This window comes from Megalops cyprinoides, chromosome 18 (genome assembly GCF_013368585.1).
Source record: "Megalops cyprinoides isolate fMegCyp1 chromosome 18, fMegCyp1.pri, whole genome shotgun sequence".
NCBI classification, from domain to species: domain Eukaryota; kingdom Metazoa; phylum Chordata; class Actinopteri; order Elopiformes; family Megalopidae; genus Megalops; species Megalops cyprinoides.
In genome coordinates, this window is record NC_050600.1 from 3,667,213 (window position 1) to 3,687,574 (window position 20,362).

Below are 20,362 nucleotides of genomic sequence, written 5' to 3' on the forward strand. Positions count from 1 at the left end.
GCTCAGGCGGAAGTGCACAGGTCTCTCACGCTTACGGTACAGGTATGTACACATACCCAGGCCAGCACATGCTGCCTGTGTTGCATTGGTCAACAGCGAGGAATGTTTTTTTTGCACCTGTGTGCTACCTTATGTGCTGCATTTGTTTGGCCACAGGTTTAGTTGCAAAGTCATCCCTGGCTTATGAAATCTGGAAGATAGTACTGGAACAGTACCAAAAGAACAGGCAGTAATCAACAAGATTATTTTTTTTATTCTTTTACACAGACAACTGAACAATATGATACAGATTCTTAAACTGATCTTTATTGATATGTACATTTTGAAATGACAAATGCTGACATACAGTATAAAATACATTCAGTATATTTTTTATTCTTCATTTTCACATTAACACACTTTTATAAGTTTGACTTCAGAGATTCCATCACTTCTTTGCTCATTATTGGGTTAAAAATGATGACTTCTAATGAGTTTTCTAGAAGGAACCCTTTGGCTTGAGTATAACCCACAGAATCAAGACGCTGTAGCTCTTACAACCCGAGTGTGCCACAATGCCACAAGCACCCGACCTCTTCACCCTTTGGCCTCTTTATTTCGAGACACATGCTCGAGGTTCGAGACACATACACGTGCAGTGCGCTTCTCTCAATTGGCGTGTGGGCACTAAGCGCCTGTGTGTGTGGGTTTGTGCAGTGTAGCGGTCGGGCCGTAGTGAGCGAGTTGCTCCACGCTTTGCGGCCCTGACCTCACAGGCCCAGTGGCTGGGACGCCTGCTTCTTTCTGCCCACACTCTTGGCCCTCTTCATCTGGTACACCACTTTGGCTGCCTCGTCCGACAGACCCTGGGTGGAACAAAAGGATTTGGACAATGGAAATTTTGTGTTGACATAACTGGGCTCTCCATAGTTGATGAAATAGGGAGAAATTAGACATTGCTGTGTGTGTCTGTCTGTCTGTGTGCAGCAAAGGGCGAGAGCAGTCACCCCACCCAGCCTTGAACCCGGGTCTACAGGGTACCAACCATGCGACTTTGACCGCGACGCCAAAGAGCCAGGCTCATTGGTATGGCAGTCAGAGCGCATACTCAACCGTGGTGACAGCACTCCGTCACACTGTATCTGTGTCTACATATGTATAAATACTTATGTATCTGTGGGTGTACAGCATGTCTGTGAGTGTATTTATAGTTATGTTTCTCTACATGCATATCTGTGTGTCTGTGTGTGTATGGGTGTATTTCCACATGTGCATATATATTTATGTCTCTGTGTGTGTATATGTGTATTTGTATTCATGTGTCTCTGTGTGTTTACAGTTCTTAGCTGACCTTTACTGGGGAAGATTGACTGGCCGTCAGTTCTCTGGTGTCCTGTTTTCTCTGAAAGGGAAGCAGAGGTTTTTCTAAGACATAATAGAGGCACTAAACAGAAGGTGAGGGTTGCTGTGAAGTCCAGGTACGCTGAAAGTCACCTGGAAGTGACCTTCTCCAGTGTGTGATATGGGGGGGAGCCACACAGCTGGAAAGGAGCACCACTGGGATTCAAATTAACCTGAGCTACAGCTTGCCTGTAGAGGTTCATACTGATATCAGTGCAACTCGCTAAACACGGCATTCACAACTGCTTTAAAGCTCAAAGAGGCGGTGACCTCACAGTCAGGTCCTTGGGTGACATGAGATCACTGCACCCCAAGTGAAGCAAGTGTGGATCAAAAAACAAGTTGAGCCTGAATTAAAGAAGCTGAATTTAAATTAACATAATAAAGAGCAAGAGAGTCAGTCCCTCCCATTCTGACTACAAGAAAAAAAACGCAAGAGATACAAAATGCTGACACAAGATGAAAATTAACCACATATAAGTAGCCCATTTTAGCAAATAAGAGGTTATCAGCTATAAAATCTCCACTGATCACATAGTCAAAATTTACACAATCATATATGTATATGTATGTACATACACATACACATACACTTGTCTCCATCCCACTCCAAACCACATACTCGGGCAGTGACCAGAAAAAAATGCTTCAGATGTATTCTGAGTTGAGTTTTCCCACACTGTTATTGATCAGAATTTTCCACCTCAGACTGGTTATAGCACTGAAATTTCCTGCTGTGAGAACTGGGTAATAGTTCTGCATGTAATGGGTGAGGCAATATATTTTTCTCTCCTGCATGGCCTCGTCCAGGTCTGTGGGTTTTGTAGTTTCCTCGGCACCCTACCTCCACAGCCCACCTGACCAAGTCCACACTACTGGTTCACTGAGACAGTTGGAGACTTAGCTTTTCTTGGACGAATAGCTGGATGAGCTGCTTATTGTTTGATTAGTAGAATCGTTAAAGACTTAGCTGAGACTGTTGGTGTCATTGGTAGATTCCTGTACAGACCTGGCTGTGTCCTGTGAGGTCATCACAGATCACACTCATGGTGCTGATCCAGTTCCCATAGATGCTCTCTTCCTTTGGGCTGGGCCTCTGTTCACTGTGGGGAAAACACACACACACACACACACACACACACACACACGCGCATACGCACACACACACACGCATACACACACACACACACACACACACACACGCACACACACACACACACGCATACGCACACACACATAAACACACACACACCCACACGCATACGTACACACACACACACACACACACACACACACACACGCATACGCACACACACACACAAACACACACACAGATACATGCACACAGTTAGGAAATATGAGGTTGAAATATTTGGCTGCCATTTTGTTAATGGCGTGATGCAGAAACACACTCCTGCAAAGCCTGGCTGTACCTCTTACTAATGGTGTTTTTAGCAGTGCTGGCAGTATACTGCTGTTATGAGTAAGTTGTGTTACAGTATACTGTGCATGATATCACGTATGGATCCGCTTAAGCTGTGTCATGTTGCTGGTTCCCCTGGATGCCTCTGGATGGTGTCAGAGCCGCTGCCTGGTACCTGATGTCCTTGAGCAGGTCCTGCTGTGCTTTCAGCTGCTTCTGCGCCTCCACGATCCTGCCCTCCATGGTCAGCCTGGCGCACAGCTGCGCGCAGTGTACCCCCAGAACCGCCATGTTCAGACTGCCCGCCCACACCCAGCTGCACAGGAAGGGACAGGAAAAAAGGGGGCGGAGAAAGGGGAGGGGTTTAGGAAGGTAAGATTTTTGTTCTGGAATGAATTTTTTTTTGACCTGGAATGAGAATATGGTAGTTTTCCACAGCTTGTAATCAGAAAGAGACAGGCGCAATCAGGTATGGCAGCAAACAGAACACATGTGCAATCCAACAACTACAGTCAGCATTGACCATGTTAGCACACATTCACCTGTACATTCAAACGTAAAGCCCTTTTGGTTGTCACTCAGAGTGTTTATGCTAATAAGAGCACAAATTAAACTATTACTAAAGTACATTCTTCTGCAGCTGAAGCAGTGGTACCTATGACTAGAGGGCAATTTGAAAATGATGTTACAGAGGGTACTCCATATTGGAAGGGTGTGGTCTGGGATGTCAAAGGGATGAGAGGTGGTGAGAGGAGAGGGTGTGAGGACGGACAAAGGAGAGGGACTTAGAGGTGCAGTTGGAGAGAGAGAAACTTGTGAAAGAATATCAGTGCAGTAGGCTCTCTCTCTTACGGTCACACCCCATGAGATTGGATGAGGTCTCTGATCCTCTGATGACAGTCTCTGATGATGGTCTCTGATTAGCTAAGTCACCTGCTGCTCATGATGGACCAGTACTCTGATTGGCTATGTTACCTGCTGCTTGTGACGCGTCTCTGATCGGTGAGGATGCGAGTCACTTTCTGCAGCTCTCGTGTCTTAAAGTCCAGCTGCAGCTGGAACGGAATCCTGTCTCTCCTCTGGAAACCTGACAGGACAGACGGACAGACACACGGACAGGTGGACAGTCAGGAGATGAATGAATGAATATAAACGTGTTACGAGATGCAGAGACAGTGCACCTCTGTAGAAAACCCACAGAAATGAAGGCCCTCATTGCCTTCCACTTCATCACAGGTCCCTTTCTGTGAGGCCAAATGAAATGGTTTGCATTTTACACATTCAGGTAAAATACCAAGGTAAACCCTGCAACATTCTCCTCAGAAGCCCAACCACCATACCTCCATGCAGGACTGCTTTAACAAATATCCGGCTGTCTGCATACATAATATCTAAAATATGCAAGCCAACCCGGTGAAGGCGATAATTATGACTTCATGTGCATACTGTAAGCCAGGCTATGATTGTTAATTGTTATTTAACTGAATATGATTCCATTGAATGAGGCCAGATGCTAGAAAGTTTTTTCTTTTGGCTATATTTCTCATTAAGATACCATAGAGGTGTAAAACAATACCTAATATAATGACTCCCAAGGGGAAGTATTTTCAGTACACACATTAACCAGAGGGCTTGGAGCCATGTTCAGGGAGAATTCTTTGAAAGTGACAGAATTCTCACAGTCAGTTTCCTTGTTTTGCATGAGGAAATATCCAGTCTAATGGGTCACTGGGTAATCAAACAGGATCCTTCTTGAGTGTAACAACGAGGAAACAAAATATGATTGATAATATAAGTGAAAACAATCCGGGTTTTCCAAAAGTTGTTCTTACCTTAAAATACTCCAATGGGAAAAATAAGTGAAATTCAGCAAAGTATACATGCCAAATTTGCACAAAGCAATCTCATATCACTGAGTTCTCTGGCCTTCCATGATCCAGTTAGCTTATTTGTCAGAGGGAAACAGATTTATTTCCAGGGGGAGAGCATGGTAGATCATAACAGCAGCTGCTCCTTGGACTGAGAATATGTGCATAACAAGGCACACTTGCCATTCACATGGATATGTTCGAGAGATCTCTGTGAATGAATATATCCACAAACACTGTAACGATAGTAAAGACTTGCGTGCAAAGGGGAGCGCAAAGCGTCACAGACGAACCTTGCAATACATTTAGGTATTTCCTTCACCTGCTTATTCCTGCTCCTGTTCTTCCTCCATATCACCAGCTTCGCCTGCGATTTCTCGCTCGATATGGAAGCGATATGAAGCGTGCATGCTACGCATTTGTGAAGGTCTCTCGGCACTTGAATGGAGATGTTGTATTGGGCAAACAGGATGATGGAAGCGGTCATGGGGCGTGTGATCCCCAGTACTCACTCTCTATGCTGTCCGGTTTCACAGCAAACTGGAAGGTGATCTCCACTCCTTCCGTCACGTTGCCGATCTCCCTGACCAGCTTGTGCGAAGACTCGTCCTCGTAGGGGAAATAGCTGTGGGAGAGAGAGAGAGAGAGAGAGAGAGAGAGAGAGAGAGAGAATGAAGGAGTATGGTATGATGAGAGGACAGAGGGAGAGACGCTACATGCTTTTAAGCAACCGGTATGCTGTGTGTTTCCCTGTTGCCCTAGAGGGGCACATATTATTGGCAGCAGTGTAGTGTAGTGGTAAGGAGCAGGGCTTGTAACCAAATGGTTCAATCCCCTGCTGTTGGTGTAGCTTGCCTCAATAAATATCTTGCAGTATAAATGGATAACGTGAGAACTGTGCCCTATATAAGCTGCTCTGGATAAGAGTGTCACCTGAGAAAATGAAATGAAGTGAAGAGGACTCTGGGAAATGTACTTCTCAGACAGAGCCACAGTTGTAGATGGCCTGTTGCCATTTGCTTTTGAGCATGAGGCATCGCTGGACTTACATGCCTTCCGCTGACATCAGGGTGGCTGTGACACTGGTGGCCAGGATGTTGTCGGCCAGAACTGACTGGATTTCCGTGGAAACTGTGCTGATGTTCACTATATTCACCTTAGTGGAGTAAAAAAATGGTGGAGAGAGGGCATGTCAATTACATATGAAAGGACACATATTACCATAGGCAGAAAATGGTTTGGTTATATTAACTCAAAGAAAATTGTGTCTAGGTTCAATGGGTCAACAATGCCAGGATTCTGCATGTGTATAGCTAGAGAAACCTGCATCTGCAATGTGCCAAGGAGCTCCCAACTGAATGTCTGTAATGATGTGTGTGTGTGTGTGTGTGTGTGTGTGTGTGTACGTGCTCTCCTGTATTGATGTTTCAAGAAACAACAATAATTTACATGTTGCTGATGGGTCTGAAGCTTCAGAAAGCAGATGATCTGACTGCCATATTTTCTGTGCAATGAGATCAGTATAATATGAATGGAATGTGCATGTTTTAACCATTTAAGGTAGAAACAGAAGTTTGGGCTGTGGTTTTATCTTAAGGGCTTAGAGAAAAGACTGCAACCCATTTCTCCTGAAGTGGACTTCCTTTTTCATTTTTGAAAGTGTCGTCACAAGTTGTTGCTGAGAATAGAGGCGCTCTGATTGGCAGCTCTTTTATGATTATGTAATACATCTGTGACGATGGGAGTATATGGGTATATGAAGTTGAGTATATAAATGTACATGTAACAGAGCAACACTGACTGATGAAACCAATATGTTGGCATGCTTGTATCTCTGCCTCTTCTTTAGTAAAAAAGGTGAGTGTGGATCTTTCTGATGAACATGTATAATAAGAACGAAAGGCCAGGTGCTAACACTGAATTTTGTACTCTGTGTCAGTTAAAGCAAAGCTCTAAACACGAACACACAACAGCCTGCTTTCTCTCTTTCTCACACAAATCAGTAAACGTTTTCGCTCCTGCCACTTTCGGTGTACCACCTGGGAGGCTGAGTACGTGTGGGCCAGTCACGAATCAGGTGTGTTCACACCAGAAAAACTAAAAAAAACTAGCTTTGCATTGCATGCATTTCAGCTAGCTGCCGGTTCGTGGAAGTGAAACCATTTGTCTTCATCTGCCTGAAGCCCAGAGGTGAGCCGGGTTATGCAGCTGATTGAGTAAGTGTATACCACGAATCAGGTGTGTCCAAGCCAGAACGAACAGCTTTGATTCATTCATTATTATTTTACTTCTCAGCGTTCAGCTTCACCTGGGAGGCTGCAGGTGCCAGAGGTGAGGTTACTGGGACGGTGTCGGTCCTGATGGTATCGCGGTGGCTGTGTTTTTATCAGGACTGGAATCTGCACTGCCATGCCCGACTGAACAAGGCAGAGGTCTCAGGACTGTGGGAACCGTGTGTGTATGTGTGCCTGAGCATATGTCTGTATGTGCTGGTGTGTGTGTGTGTGCGTGTGTACATGTGAGAATGTGTATGTGTGTGTGTGTGTATGTGTGTGTATGTATATGTGTGTGTGTGTGAACTCTCCTCAGTTCTTCACACTTCCAAAATTAGGGGGGAGGTGTACACATACGGGCCATACATACAGCAAGATGAGTGCAGTGTTGTTATAGTATGTCCTGACTCTGATTCAGACAGTGTTGCAGAGTAGTGCGGTTTGGCGGTTAAAAACATTGTGCGGTAGTATGCAGTAATATTATGTAGTAGTGTGGTACAGTGGGTGATATTATTGTGGTGCAGCGTGTAGTAATATTGTGGATTAGTGTGGAACACAGCAGGCTACAGCTTCCATTCACAGGTGAGCCACTGCCGGTGTGGTCCCCCCTGAGAGAGGCATCAGAAACCCAGCTGTAGAGTGGACTGTATGAAGCACAGTCGTCTGGGCAGCGTGACTCCAGATTGGCTGTCCGTTACTCACTCTCCCTCCCGTGTGGTCGGCCAGCCGCCCCACCTCCGCCAGCCTGCAGTCGGTGCCCTCGAAGGTCAGCACGGACACTATGACCCTGAGGAGGACAGAGCAGAGTCAGCAGGCCCGTCTCTGGGGACCCCTGTCCCTCAGCAGGGCTCCTCTCCCAGGCGGTGTTGGGGTCTTACCCACTGTCCGCCGCCTCCTTGGCCAGCTGGCTGTAGAAGTAGGGCGAGTGGGTGGAGGTTTGGCCCACGCTCTGTTCCAGCTCGCCCAGACCGATGTTGGCCCGACCGTCCGTGCAGATGATCACCTGGAATCAGGTAGTGTAGGGTGCTGTGAGTGCACACCGCGTACCGTGACACCAGCAAACTCTCATTGGCCAGTCAGTGTTCTGTGTACTGTGACTCAATCAAACTCTTATTGGCTAATCGGTATCTAGTGTACTGTGACTCAAACAACCTCTCATTGGTCAGTCAGTATTGTTTGTACTGTGACTCAAGCAAGCTGTCATTAGCTTGGCAACCAGCCACCAATGCTGATGCTTGCCTGTCCATTTTTTCATTCATCAGAAACTCTTGTCCATAAACTTACAATGAAGAAAAGTAAAGAAAAAGACCTGACCTTTGAACCCATGTATCGAGAGGCCATCGCTACGGAGATGAGCGCTGCTGGACCCAGTGCTGTGGCTCCATGTTCACACAGTCTGGGGAGAGAGTGAGTGAGTGAGTGAGTGAGTAAGAGAGAGAGAGAGAGAGAGAGACTTATTCACAAGCTGTCATAAAGAGCATAAATAAAAAAGGAATAAGGCCAAAAGGGCGGAAAGGAAAATATAAACACAAAAAAGATTTCAAGCCCCCACTCCCCTAAAAAGGTCAAACTTAAGTTTTCCTAGGTATGAGTAAGAAAATCACAACAACCTCTTCATTTAAATTGCACAGTGCTACCTTATTCTTTTTTTTCTCTCCTCAAATATGCATGTTCTCAAAGGGAACTTGCACTTTAACCCTCCCTCATAGTATGAGGCGCTGTTGGGGTGCCCTGCTTCCAAGAGGAGAGGCTACTCTGGCAGTACACTGACAGCTGAAACCTCTCCATACTCTACAGTGAGAGCCACAACCACTGTTACCCTCCCTCCTTACAGGCTCGTTACAGACAGACGGACAGACAGACGGACGGACAGACAGACGGACAGACAGATAGGCGGGTGGGCAGACGTGACTCACTCCTTGACTCTCTGGGTGAGGGGGTGAATGGACTCGGCGATGCAGTGGGGGGTGGAGTAACTCTCTCCCTGCTTCTTCAGGTAATCATAGTCCATCAGCGACCAGTCTCTCAAGGTGAGGGGGACACCTGTGCCGTCCCCGTACACTGTCACCTGTGTGCAGGAGAAGCCACGTCAAGGGTCACCCTGCACCACCACAAAGGCACAGACTGCCGTTTCACTGTCCGCCCTGTTCTCAGATGAGCGGTCGTTTATAGTAAGACAGTTAGAGCCCACATCTCACTTACTGTCACAAGACAGATCTCACACAAAAAGCTTTCAGTTTTTGAAAAAAAATATTTTTCAGGACACCACTAAATTCAAGGGATCATGCTCACAAAACAGGTGTTTTCAGGTGTCGTTATCCAGGGTGGGCAGCTGCGGGCCAGATATTATCCAGTACAAAATCAGAGGTATCCCATCATTTCCCCTGTGAGATTCAGCCACTGTAGGGTGGCTGGAGATTTAGAAGCCAGAGTGGCTTTTAATTATTTGACATAATGACACAACTTTGCACTTTTTAAGGGTTATTCCTTTGACTGTATTTTATCTATATCTATATCTATATTATTTTGTCACAGAGAAAAGAGTGGACGGCCCCTTAGCTGACTAGTGACAATGCGCCAGGAGAAAATGTGCAGGAAATGTAGGTCTTGGAAGTATCACAATACTCCGTCAGGCATGCAAACAATTCATAACAGCAATGCAGGCCTCCTTTACAGGACAGGAGCAGAAGAAAGACAGGATGTGGGTCAAAGGGGAAGGACAGCAACAGGGATAACCGGGTCATGTTTTCATTTTTTTTTTTTGGGTCACGTGATCACCAGTATTTTGACTGTAACAGGAGAAGTATCCAAACTGGGGCAAATGTCACTCAGATGTGGGTAAGTCCAGTCCAGGTGTTAGCTGATCTCAGCGCTGACACACATTTCACCTTGAGCCATAACACGCTACATCTGATCCGAGTGGTATGCTCATATTTACTGCAGTTCTTTGTAATCTCAGTTAGAAGAATGAGACTCACATCAAGGAAGAGAATGTCTGTGGTTGTGTGTGTGTGTGTGTATGTGTGTGTGTGTGAGAGAGACAGAGAGTGTATGCATGTATGTGTGCATGAGAGTGAGAAAATGTGTGTGTGTGTGCATGTGTATGCGTGTAAGTGTGTATGTGTCTAAATGTGAGTGTGCTCCTAAGTGCATGTGTCGGTGTGTATGGCTGTGTGTGTGTGCGTGTGTATGAGAGTGCGTGCATATGTGTGTAAGCGTGTGTGTGTGTGCTGTCTTAACCTCATCATTGAAGGTGACCAGCGCTACTCTGCGGTGTGGTGATGTCTGCAGCAGCGAGGACAGGGACCTCTGAAGGGCGTCCTGGACACTCTGCAGGGGACAGGAAGAGAGGAGAGGGAAGAGCAGCCCCATTGGTGCACTGGGATCTGTGGATCTGCAGGGTAACACAAGCCTTGCCTGTGTCTTGCGTCTCCTACGGCCACTTCTGAAGGACTCACACACATGCACGCACACACACACATGCACATACACATGCACACACACGCACACACACACACACACACACACACACACACACACACACACACACACACACACACACGCGCACACACACACACACACACACACACACACACACACACACACACACACACACACTGACACACCTACCTGTAGCCTGGAAACGTATGTTGGAGACCGGACACTGCTGCCTGCAGAGACCTAGGACAGAGCTGACAGAGTGACTGCCACATCCATAGGAAACCTCACACCATCAGAGATTAACTGTCTCACCCACAACATAATGTACATGCTCAATATGATGTACATGTAGAAAGGGAAAGGGAAACACACTCACTCAACCACAGACAATGAGACAGAAAGGAGTGATAATATACTTATATTTAGAAAGAGAGAGAGAGACAGAAAGAGAGAGAGAGAGAGGGAGGGAGAGCGAGAGGGAGAGAGAGATGGGGGGAGAGACAGAGAGAGAGGGAGAGAGACAGAGAGGGGGGGAGAGACAGAGAGAGAGAGAGAGAGAGAGAGAGAGAGATAGAGAGAGAGAGAGACAGAGAGACAAACACTGCGGGAATGTTGAAACAGTAAGAGACACAGATAGAGAGAGACACAGTGAGACACAGAGAGATAGAGAGAGACACAGAGAGACAGAGAGAGATAGAGAGAGACACAGTGAGACACAGTGAGATAGAGAGAGATAGAGAGAGACACAGAGAGACAGAGAGAGATAGAGAGAGACACAGTGAGACACAGTGAGACAGAGATAGAGAGAGATAGAGAGAGACACAGTGAGACACAGAGATAGAGAGAGACACAGTGAGACACAGAAATAGTGAGAGACACAGTGAGACACAGAGATAGTGAGAGATAGAGAGAGACACAGTGAGACACACAGAGATAGTGAGAGACACAGAGAGAGAGACAGAGAGTCAGACTGACAATAACCTCAGAGGTGACACTCATGCTCCCAGAAATGTCCACACAGAAGACCACCAGCATGTCCTCCAGGTTGACGTAGTCTCCGTCCAACTCCTGGCTCAGGTACAGGACGTCCCGCCCGGGTAGGGGCCGCCGAGCAGAGCTCTTCACCCCAGAGTCTGTGGATGATATGGTGTTCTCCTTCCCACAAAAGTCACAGCACCAAACCTACACATGGGAGGGAGGGAGAGAGAGACTTCACTAACTGTTTAAGCCTCCTTTATTTAGGGAATGCAACGAGGAGCCCAACAAACGTCTAACCATCAATGTAAGGAATAAAAGCTAAAGAAACCAAAGATACTGAGAGAGAGAGAGAGAGAATGTGAGAGAGAGAGAATGTGAGAGAGCCTGGGAGAGAATGAGAGAATGCAGGCCAAAGAGAAAGGGGGAAAGAACAGCTTTGTGTTTTAATGGGTAATAGAGTCAAGCATTTTGTGATTCCTGTTTAGAGTTCAAATATTCTGTGTATTAATGTTTGTTTGGCTTTGCCAACATGTGTGTAAATGTTTGTCATGCCAGTCAGGCTTGGGGAGAGGACAGGAAGGGAGGTGAGCATTGCTTCACAGCCATGCCTTCACTTTCCCAAAACTACTCCACTTCTCAGAAGAGCAGTTATTTATGAAAGGGGTTTCGAAAATGGTTGTCTGTACTCATAATGCTTGTGGATCGTGGAGAAACTTTTTTATGCTTTAATTATTTTTTTCGCTGAATGCACTTTGTTTCTGATATGGTATTGTGTATAGTTGATTACTAGTGGTCATGAGTTCACATTTTCAGACATTTTGTCCTTGAACATTTACAACCTCCTGTGCTGAATATTGTTCTATTTTTGCTTCATACTAGGTGACCTCACTCTGTTACATAGTATTTGTCATTGTTTCCTATCAGACAAAATGTGTTTCCTGTACACAAGACATGTCATTAAAGCATTCATTCATCCATTCATTCATTAATTAATTCATTCATTTATTTGTGTATTTTGTATGAGCTGTGAGTTGCTCCATAGTCCTACAATGTACATTAGCTGCACAACACTAAAAATTCCATCAGTAGTTGGGCACTGGTAGCAAACCACATTCCACTAACCAAATAAAGAGTTTAATAAAGTTAAATAAATAAAGTAATTTGGTGATGGCAATACTCACCATCCTTTTCAGGGTGCTCAGCGTTGACATGGCGCCGTGGCACTTTTCACAGTACACTGGCCTCTGAGTGGACTGAACAGCAGTCGCTGAAACAGAGAGGGAAGACCGGTTAAACAGCAGTCATACAACCGAGAAAGAGAGAGAGAAGGGGATCGAGAGAGAGAGAGAGAGTGACAGTGAGAGAAAGACTGTCCAAAAAAGGACAGAATGACAGGCAGAGATATTATCTCAGTGACCAATTCATAGCTGATGTGGCTCACCAAAAAGAACAGACTCTGGGACAGAGGCACAGTTTCTTCTACACTGTTGTAATTTCTTCAGAAAGTAGGAGACATTCTTTAACAAAATGACATTTTCCTCCTGCTGCTCATAGAAATGACAGACCCAGCTGTAGTGTCTTGCTGACTGAGTCACTTGGGGGCCCTTACAGACCGGCTGAATTTGATTTAGAATTTGGCTCTCACCCTTGCTGACGTCCACGAGCCGGCCCACACTGAGTGACACCACGTTGACATTGGCTCTGAGCGGCGTCTCTCCCCTGGTCTCCTGCCCTGGGAGTGAACACAGGAGGGGAGTTAGCACCAGAGAACACAGAACCCATTGGAACACAGGACAGAGAGACGCAGGAGAGCATCAGAACCAAAGATACGACACCACTACATTCCCAGAAATGACTCCCTCAGCGGAACCAACACAGGGAGCGGCCACCTGACCTTTCAGAGCCGCACACAGCAGCGGAACCAGCACTGCTGCAGAACGATGACACCAGTTTGAGCAAAGACTTTGTTTTCACCCTGTCTGATACGTACACCTGGCCCTGAGACATTCCCCCACTTCCACTGCTGGGTGGACTGGTCGCTACATTACACTACATTATTGTCATTTAGCAGACGTTCTTACCGCATCGACTTATATACGTTACAGTTTTATCCATTTATACAGCTGGATATTTACTGAGGGCAACTGTGGGTTAAGTACCTTGCCCAAGGGTACAGCGGCAGTGCCCCAGCAGGGAATCAAACCAGCAACCTTGTCACAAGCCCTGCTCCTGACCACTATGCTACACTAAAGCACCGATGGTCAGCATGTTTTATATCTGCGGTGAACCCCATTGGCACAGAGGGGGGAAAGACACAGATCCCTGTTGGCTGTGTTTCATTCTGCCTCAGACCGGAGTGAACAGGCTCACCCCAATCCTGGAGCAGAGCGCGGCGATGTAGTCGGTTCAGGATTAAGCTGGTTCAGACATGCTCACCTCGAGGAGGAACCGGAGGGGGCATCGATCGAGGGCGGGGCTGTTTCTTTGATGAGTTTTGGCGGGGGGGCAGGGGTGGAGGTACCAGCGGTGGATCTAAGGAAGAGAGGACACAAGATTATACAACACAATAAGCGAAAAGAGAACCCCATCAGTTGTGCTGTACTGAGGAATGTCTGTAAACTACTGCCCCCTGCTGGTGCAAGCTGGTGCAGTACATCAATCAGACTTCGTTCATTAAGTCACTAACAGGCTGTGTGAGCAAACAAGCTACATTTACAACATTTATGCAAATTCTGCTGTTGGTCATTTTGAGGAATTGTGATTTATGACAAAAGAAAGGCTGGTGAGTGAGGGCAGAAGTGTGAAAAAGTAGGAAGCAAAAATAAAGTCAACAGACAGCAGATGGAGCATTTATTTTTCTGTTGTGTTGACTTCATTCAGCAAACCTGAGGAGGCCATCAAGCCATTACAATAAATGAAGGCCATGATATGAATGCTGTTCATGCTCTTTCCCGAACCATTACATGTATCACAATGGTGAACATTACTTCACAAATATGCAAATATTGGAACACAACCGCTGCTAATAAAAATATGACTGTGGACGAACAGGATTCCGGTTTTATGATGAGATTTCGAGAAACACTTTTTGACACAAGAGAGGACCATACTGAGCAGCATTGGTATATTATTGTACCCCCTGCTGGTGTGAGCTGGTATAACAGGCATAACATATCGACCACGTGGGTTTAGTTCAGTCCTCGCTGCCGCTCAGTCCCTGTTCAAGAGCCCGGCTACTGAGCCTCACTGAGTGTTCAGTCACAAACTTTCAGTCACGTTTTCAGGTTTCATCTTGCATAAAATAACGCTGACACTGGTAACCCTATCACACCACACTCTACTTTGCATAAAGCCTGTTACACATCTTATTTCTGTTTCAGTTTCAGAGGATCTGTGGAAGGAATACAAGTTTACCATCATATTTTTTTAAATAATATTGCTACCCTTGAGACATTTTGAAGTAACACAGATGTGGGACCAAAGGAGAAGGAAGTTTTGCTTAACTTGTGACTTAAACTGGGGTCTGCCGAGTATCCACTGATGTGTGAAGTTTCCTGTAATATGTCTCTGCCAAGCAATTGCAACATTCAGCTCACCAGCCAGTCAAACGCTGGGTTATCTGCCATCCACACCTCCTCTTAGTGTACATAGGACTGGCAAGTCCCTCCAATTGAATCAAACCACTGTTTCACACCCCCATGATACCAACATACCCCTCACCAGCAAACACCCACAGAGCATCTACCAGTCCCTCTGCAAGGAGAGAACCGCCTGGGAACCGAGAACTTTCAGCCAACGCTACTGATCACCGGATACTGCAGTCTGAAGATGCTCTGCAGAATTTAATGTCTAGAGAAAAAAAAAAATCCAAACTGTGCCTGGTTTGGACAGATTGTTAACTTGTGTCCTCAGTGTAACCCTACACATTTCTGGGGATTTTTGCTGGTATCTGGTGCTGTCTGGTGGCAATGCAGATGACAATGTTTGTCGTTTACATGTGGGCTTTGCCTTGCTTATGATTCATCAACTCCAGCAAACCGTCGTTTCTCTGTCTGAGGCCTACTTTCAGTAAACAGGCTGCTAGGCAGTCCCTGAGGCAAACTTGCTGAATTAACATCAGGAGATCAGAGAGTAAGGCACTTCCTGCGGGTATTTATAACACCGATTGGCTGTGTTGAAGGAGGAAGTGATCCTATGGGCCGATGAGCGCACCTGAAAAGTGTGGTTTAATTCGAGGTCAGCGCCAGAACGTGCCAAACTCTTCAAGGCCGGCAGCACTGTGCATTTTCGGCACCAGAGCGGTGTTACCTCCCTCTGAACCTCACGTGCTGGTTTTCACTCCAGCTCCATGTTCATCAGTGTTTCACTGCGTTGATTACATTATTGTCGTTTATCAGATGCCCTTTTCCAGAGTGACCTTTAATTTTTATACGCTACCCATTTATACAGCTGGATATTTACTGAGGCAGTTCTGGGTAAAGCACCTTACCCAGGGATACAGCAGCAGCTCTCCCCAGCTGCCCCAAAAATCAAACCAGAAACCTTTCGGTTACAAGCCCTCCTCCTTACCACTGTGCTACACTGCCGCCCTTTGATTTTCTGAACACTAATCTCACTTTGACTCACTGTAACAAGAATCACCTCTTTATTCTTTGGTACATATATGGGCTGTTGGAAATGTGCTTGTTCCAGCGGAAAGATAAAAGTTGATATTGACCTCTGTAAGCTATTTTGAGCCATTTTCGCCCCTCGAGCAAATGACACCCATCAAACTGCAGTAACACTGACTGATGTTCACCGTTGTAGTAAACAGCTCTTCAGCTGGGCCTAACAAGCAACTGAGCAACTCACTAGGGTTAAGTGCGAAATCTGCTGCAAACATGTTCAAAGGGCAACATCAAGAAAAACAAGCTGAAGAAACAACTTTACTCTCCATTCACAGGAACACACCTCCATTAGCACGTGCTTCTAACAAAGAAGTTGCAGGAGGCTAAATGCAGAGGTGGCAGACGGAGAGGAGGGCTAAGCAGTAGTACTGGCAGTGATGAGGAGCTGAACTGGGGGGGAAAACCAGCGACTGTGGCGGGAACAGGAGCTGGGTGCGCGAGAGAGCCCTGACAGAGCGAGACGCAGTCTGCATCTGTGTTCAGGCTGCGGGATACTAAACCACTGCTGCTTTTGTAGGTGTGAAGAGCTTTGTGGAGGCACACAAACACACACACACTCACACACACATACACACACACGCGCACACACACACACACGTGCGCGCGCACGCACGCACGCACACGCACATACTCACACACATGCACACGCACACGCATGCACACGCACATACTCACACACATGCACATGCGCACACACATGCACATGCCCACACACACACACGCACACACACACACACACACACACACACACACACACACACACACACACACACACACGCACACACACAATTGCACACACACACACACACACAAGCGTGTGAGCGCATAAACACTTGTCGCTTCCTGTCTCTTTCAGCAAAATGTACTCTAAAAAACAGATGTGCTTAATAGATATGATGATACAATCAGCACATACTGTACATTTTGCCTCTTCACTCTCAGTGGATTATGTATAAGCATGCACTAAATTATGATATTTGAATTTTAAATGTGAGAAGTAAACCCCCCCAAAAATAATTTAAGAGAACTTGGAATAGTTTTTGCAGTATGGAGAAGCTGGAAAGCAGGCTAATCAAACAAACAAGCCTCTTAAATTTGCTCCGTGCTTTACCTGGCTGAGTGAGGGTCAGGTACTTTACCTGGCTGAGGGAGGGTCAAGTGTTTCACCTGGCTGAGTGAAGTGCTTTATCTAGCTCAGTGAAGGTAACACACTTTACCTGGCTGAGTGAAGGTAAGAGGTGCTTTACCTGGCTGAGTGAGGGTCAGGTGCTTTACCTGACTGAGTGATGGTCAGGTGCTTTACCTGGCTGAGGAATGACGGATATGCGGTTGTCGTAGTCATGGTCACAGATGGACTGCGGTCTGCCGGAGACCCTGTAGGATGCCCCCTCACTGAGAGAGCTGGGGAGTGATGGGTACAGCCCTGCGGGAGGGAGGGGGAGGGGGAGAGAGAGGGAGAGGGAGAAAGAGAGAGAGAGAGAGAGAGACTCAACAACATGGCCAATGAACAGATTCCAAGGTGTCATGTGATCCTCAATAATGTGACAGAACAATTATGGAACTGGAACCTGTAAACAGAGTGATACAGAGTTAAAATGAAGCAAGGGACTCAACCTCTCAGGAGAAAGAGGCAGGGGTGAAACTCACAACAGCAATAATGTAATTCTTAATCCATCTCAGTGACAATCAAGGCCTTGTCATATAAATCTGCTTCAGTCAAAGGCTGATTGCTTGAGTGTCTGATATTCTCACTACTGTTACACGTGTGTCTTACTCTGCATACTCTACAAGCATAGCATAGTCGAGGAAAGGGCAGTTCTGGGGCACTGCCTGGCACCCCCATGGTTTTGTGGGTGGTGTCTGCATCTCCCTCATGTGTAGCGCCCGGACCCCCTCTGTCTGGGCCGGGCACTACGGCCACTCCATCAACGGGTCTGCCCTCACCTGGAGTTCTGTCAGGCATCCAGTTGCACACCACGTGGCTGCAGGCAAACTCCATCTGTCCGAGGGAGAGACACAGTCAGAGTGGGGAGCAGAGACAGACACATGGAGAAAGGGAGAGAGAGCAGGGGGGAGAGAGAAGGAAAGAGGGAGAGAAGGAAAGAGGGAGAGGAGGAGAGGGTGAGATTGAAGAAAGAGGCAGAGACTGGAGACCTTCACAATGACAGTGTGTGTGCTTGTCTGTGTTTGTATTTGTGTGTGCATATGTATATGCACAGATATGTGTGTTTTGCTTGTGTGTGTGTATGTGTATGTGTGCCCTGGACCAGTGAAGGTATTGTTGATTGTGTATTTATTAAACAGGGTGTGGAATATTGGTATTGTGACCCAGTGACCTTCCAGATACAATCTCAGTTCCTTATACCACACTCCTCTGTTTCAAAGACAAGCCAATAAGGGGAGAACAATAGAGATGAGACCTCTGGGAGCGACAGCCTGTGAAAAGGTTGGTATTCTGAGGGTTCATTACATCCCACTTGGATGTTACTGTGACATACAGGTACATGTCACAGTGGAAACACCAACTACCAGAAAACAAGATTTTGGGACGATGGTCACGGACCATCGCGGATCTCAATCTAAACCCCTCTTTCTTTCCAGAGCTTCACAGTGTGTGAACCTCCGGTGTGTCGTCATGAGCGCGCTACTGATCCGATCGTGCCTGGTGTAGCCGCTACCATTTTGTAGCTTTTGCTTGTTTGGATTTAGCGGTGATATGAACATCCTGTTTTGCAGACTAGTGTTTCTGCCTCCCCAGAATAAAAAAAAACTCACACACACAAGGAATGAATACTGTCCTGCGTCAAGCATCTTGACATCTTGATCAACAATACTGTTAAAGCAGGGACTAAGCTGCGAATACATCCTAAATGAAAGTGTTCAGCCATCTGCCACTCTGTCAGATGATTTAATCAGTGTGTCTCTTCTCCAGCTCCAACTGCGTGCACAATGATAAGGAAATTTTTCAAAAAGCTGAAATTCCTTCGCACTTTTCCTAGTATTGAGCAAATGTACTGCCTAAAGTACAGGACTGCGCCTTTCACTCACTGGTTCTGTTGGCTTCAATCCAAAGTTCTGTTCTGTCTCTGTCTACACTATTCTCTCACACCCTGATTCTGCCCTCACACTCGTACTTCAGCGTGGTTCCAGTTTAAAGAGCAACGGCAGACAGCACTGCAGTGTAGAGGCCGTGTCTCCTCGCGAGTCACGCTTGGCCTCCGTTGTGGTTCTGGTGATAACGGAGGACCCCGCAGCGACGGCAGCGGTAAGCGCTCGTACCTGCTCGGCTGGCTGAGTCCGCGAGGCCAGGTGTCCGTTCGTCCTTCGCGCCGTCACGTCGTCGCGCAGAGAGCTTCGCTTCGCTGCCTGTCGACGAGTGAGGTCCAAAGCAGGAAGTGAGGGAGGCACGAGCGAAAGAAAAAAATGAAAAAATGAAAGCTCCTGAACGAAAGCAGGTGGGAGGTCTGTTTTTTTTCTCTTTCTTTCCTCTTTCTTTTAGTCACCAGAGCGGTGGCTGTCCCGCTGCGGCGGGAGGAAGCGGACTTTGACTCAGAGATGTGAGATAAAAGTCGTCAGGAGTGGCCGCGTCAGAGAGAGGCTCAGCAGAGGGAAGCAGAGGCGCCGGGAGGAGAACACAGCACAGCTTCAGCACACGACCAACAGACACAACACAAAAAATTAATTAATTAACAAATAAAAGAACCAGCCGGCTGAGCGAACAGCAGCCAGATCAGGACAGGACAGAGCGAGGGCAGGGACTCCTCCAAAGTTCCCTGGGGGGCATAAGCATCGGGGCTTATTCTGCTGACTTAAGAAGAGTATCTTTTGATCAGTCTGTGAAGAATGAGCGAGGGAGGAAAATGTCATTTGCAGAGAAATCCCCACTCAGAGCAGCTGCAGGATCCAGACATGAGCAGCAGACAGGAGGGCGGCCTCCTCTCCAAACGCATATGTCTGTTACAAGCGGCACAAAGCCACACCTACGGAAAACTATAAATAAAGAAAAACAAAATGTGTAAACACAGGTCACCTTGGAGATGTGTCATACAAGTCTCTTTGGGCATTTGAGGACAGCAGCCGATCACCATCAGCACAGCTTTGTTGGTGAAGCGCTGTGGGCAGCAGTGTGGTGTGATAATGAGCAGGGCTCGTAACCGAAAGGTTGCCGGTTGGATCCCCAGCAGTGCTGTTGTACCCTTAGGCAGGGTTAATCCAAAATTGCCTTCAACATCCAGCTGTATAAAAGAATAACATGCAAAACTATAACCTGTGTAAGTCACTGTAGATAAGAACATCTGCTAAGTGACAATAATGTAATGTAATGAGTAAACG

General features: G+C 46.7%; 1 protein-coding gene across 1 annotated transcript; it reads right to left on the reverse strand.

Moving 5' to 3' along the window:
• Positions 1–402: 402 nt before the first annotated feature.
• si:dkey-9k7.3 (circularly permutated Ras protein 1) lies at positions 403–19,674 on the reverse strand. Its single transcript, XM_036551427.1, has 20 exons — positions 19,310–19,674; positions 17,975–18,029; positions 17,334–17,453; positions 13,800–13,895; positions 13,009–13,095; positions 12,545–12,630; positions 11,367–11,567; positions 10,575–10,625; positions 10,185–10,274; positions 8,861–9,012; positions 8,259–8,340; positions 7,823–7,947; positions 7,647–7,731; positions 5,721–5,827; positions 5,184–5,296; positions 3,779–3,890; positions 2,979–3,119; positions 2,390–2,483; positions 1,331–1,381; positions 403–845 (listed from the first exon to the last, which is right to left on the reverse strand). The coding sequence occupies exons 2-20, from the start codon at positions 18,027–18,029 to the stop codon at positions 750–752; spliced, it is 1,944 nt and encodes a 647-aa protein (XP_036407320.1). The 5' UTR covers positions 19,310–19,674; the 3' UTR covers positions 403–749.
• Positions 19,675–20,362: the final 688 nt, after the last annotated feature.

Bases quoted from the DNA above. Each gene is read 5' to 3' on its own strand.
- si:dkey-9k7.3 (XM_036551427.1), bottom strand. From the start codon at position 18,029: ATGGAGTTTGCCTGCAGCCACGTGGTGTGCAACTGGATGCCTGACAGA. The intron at 9,013-10,184 runs GTTAAGACAGCA...TCCTGCACACAG, and splicing joins TGGTCACCTTCAATGATGAG to GTGACAGTGTACGGGGACGG. The intron at 3,891-5,183 runs GTGAGTACTGGG...CTGTCCTGTCAG, and splicing joins GAAACCGGACAGCATAGAGA to GTTTCCAGAGGAGAGACAGG.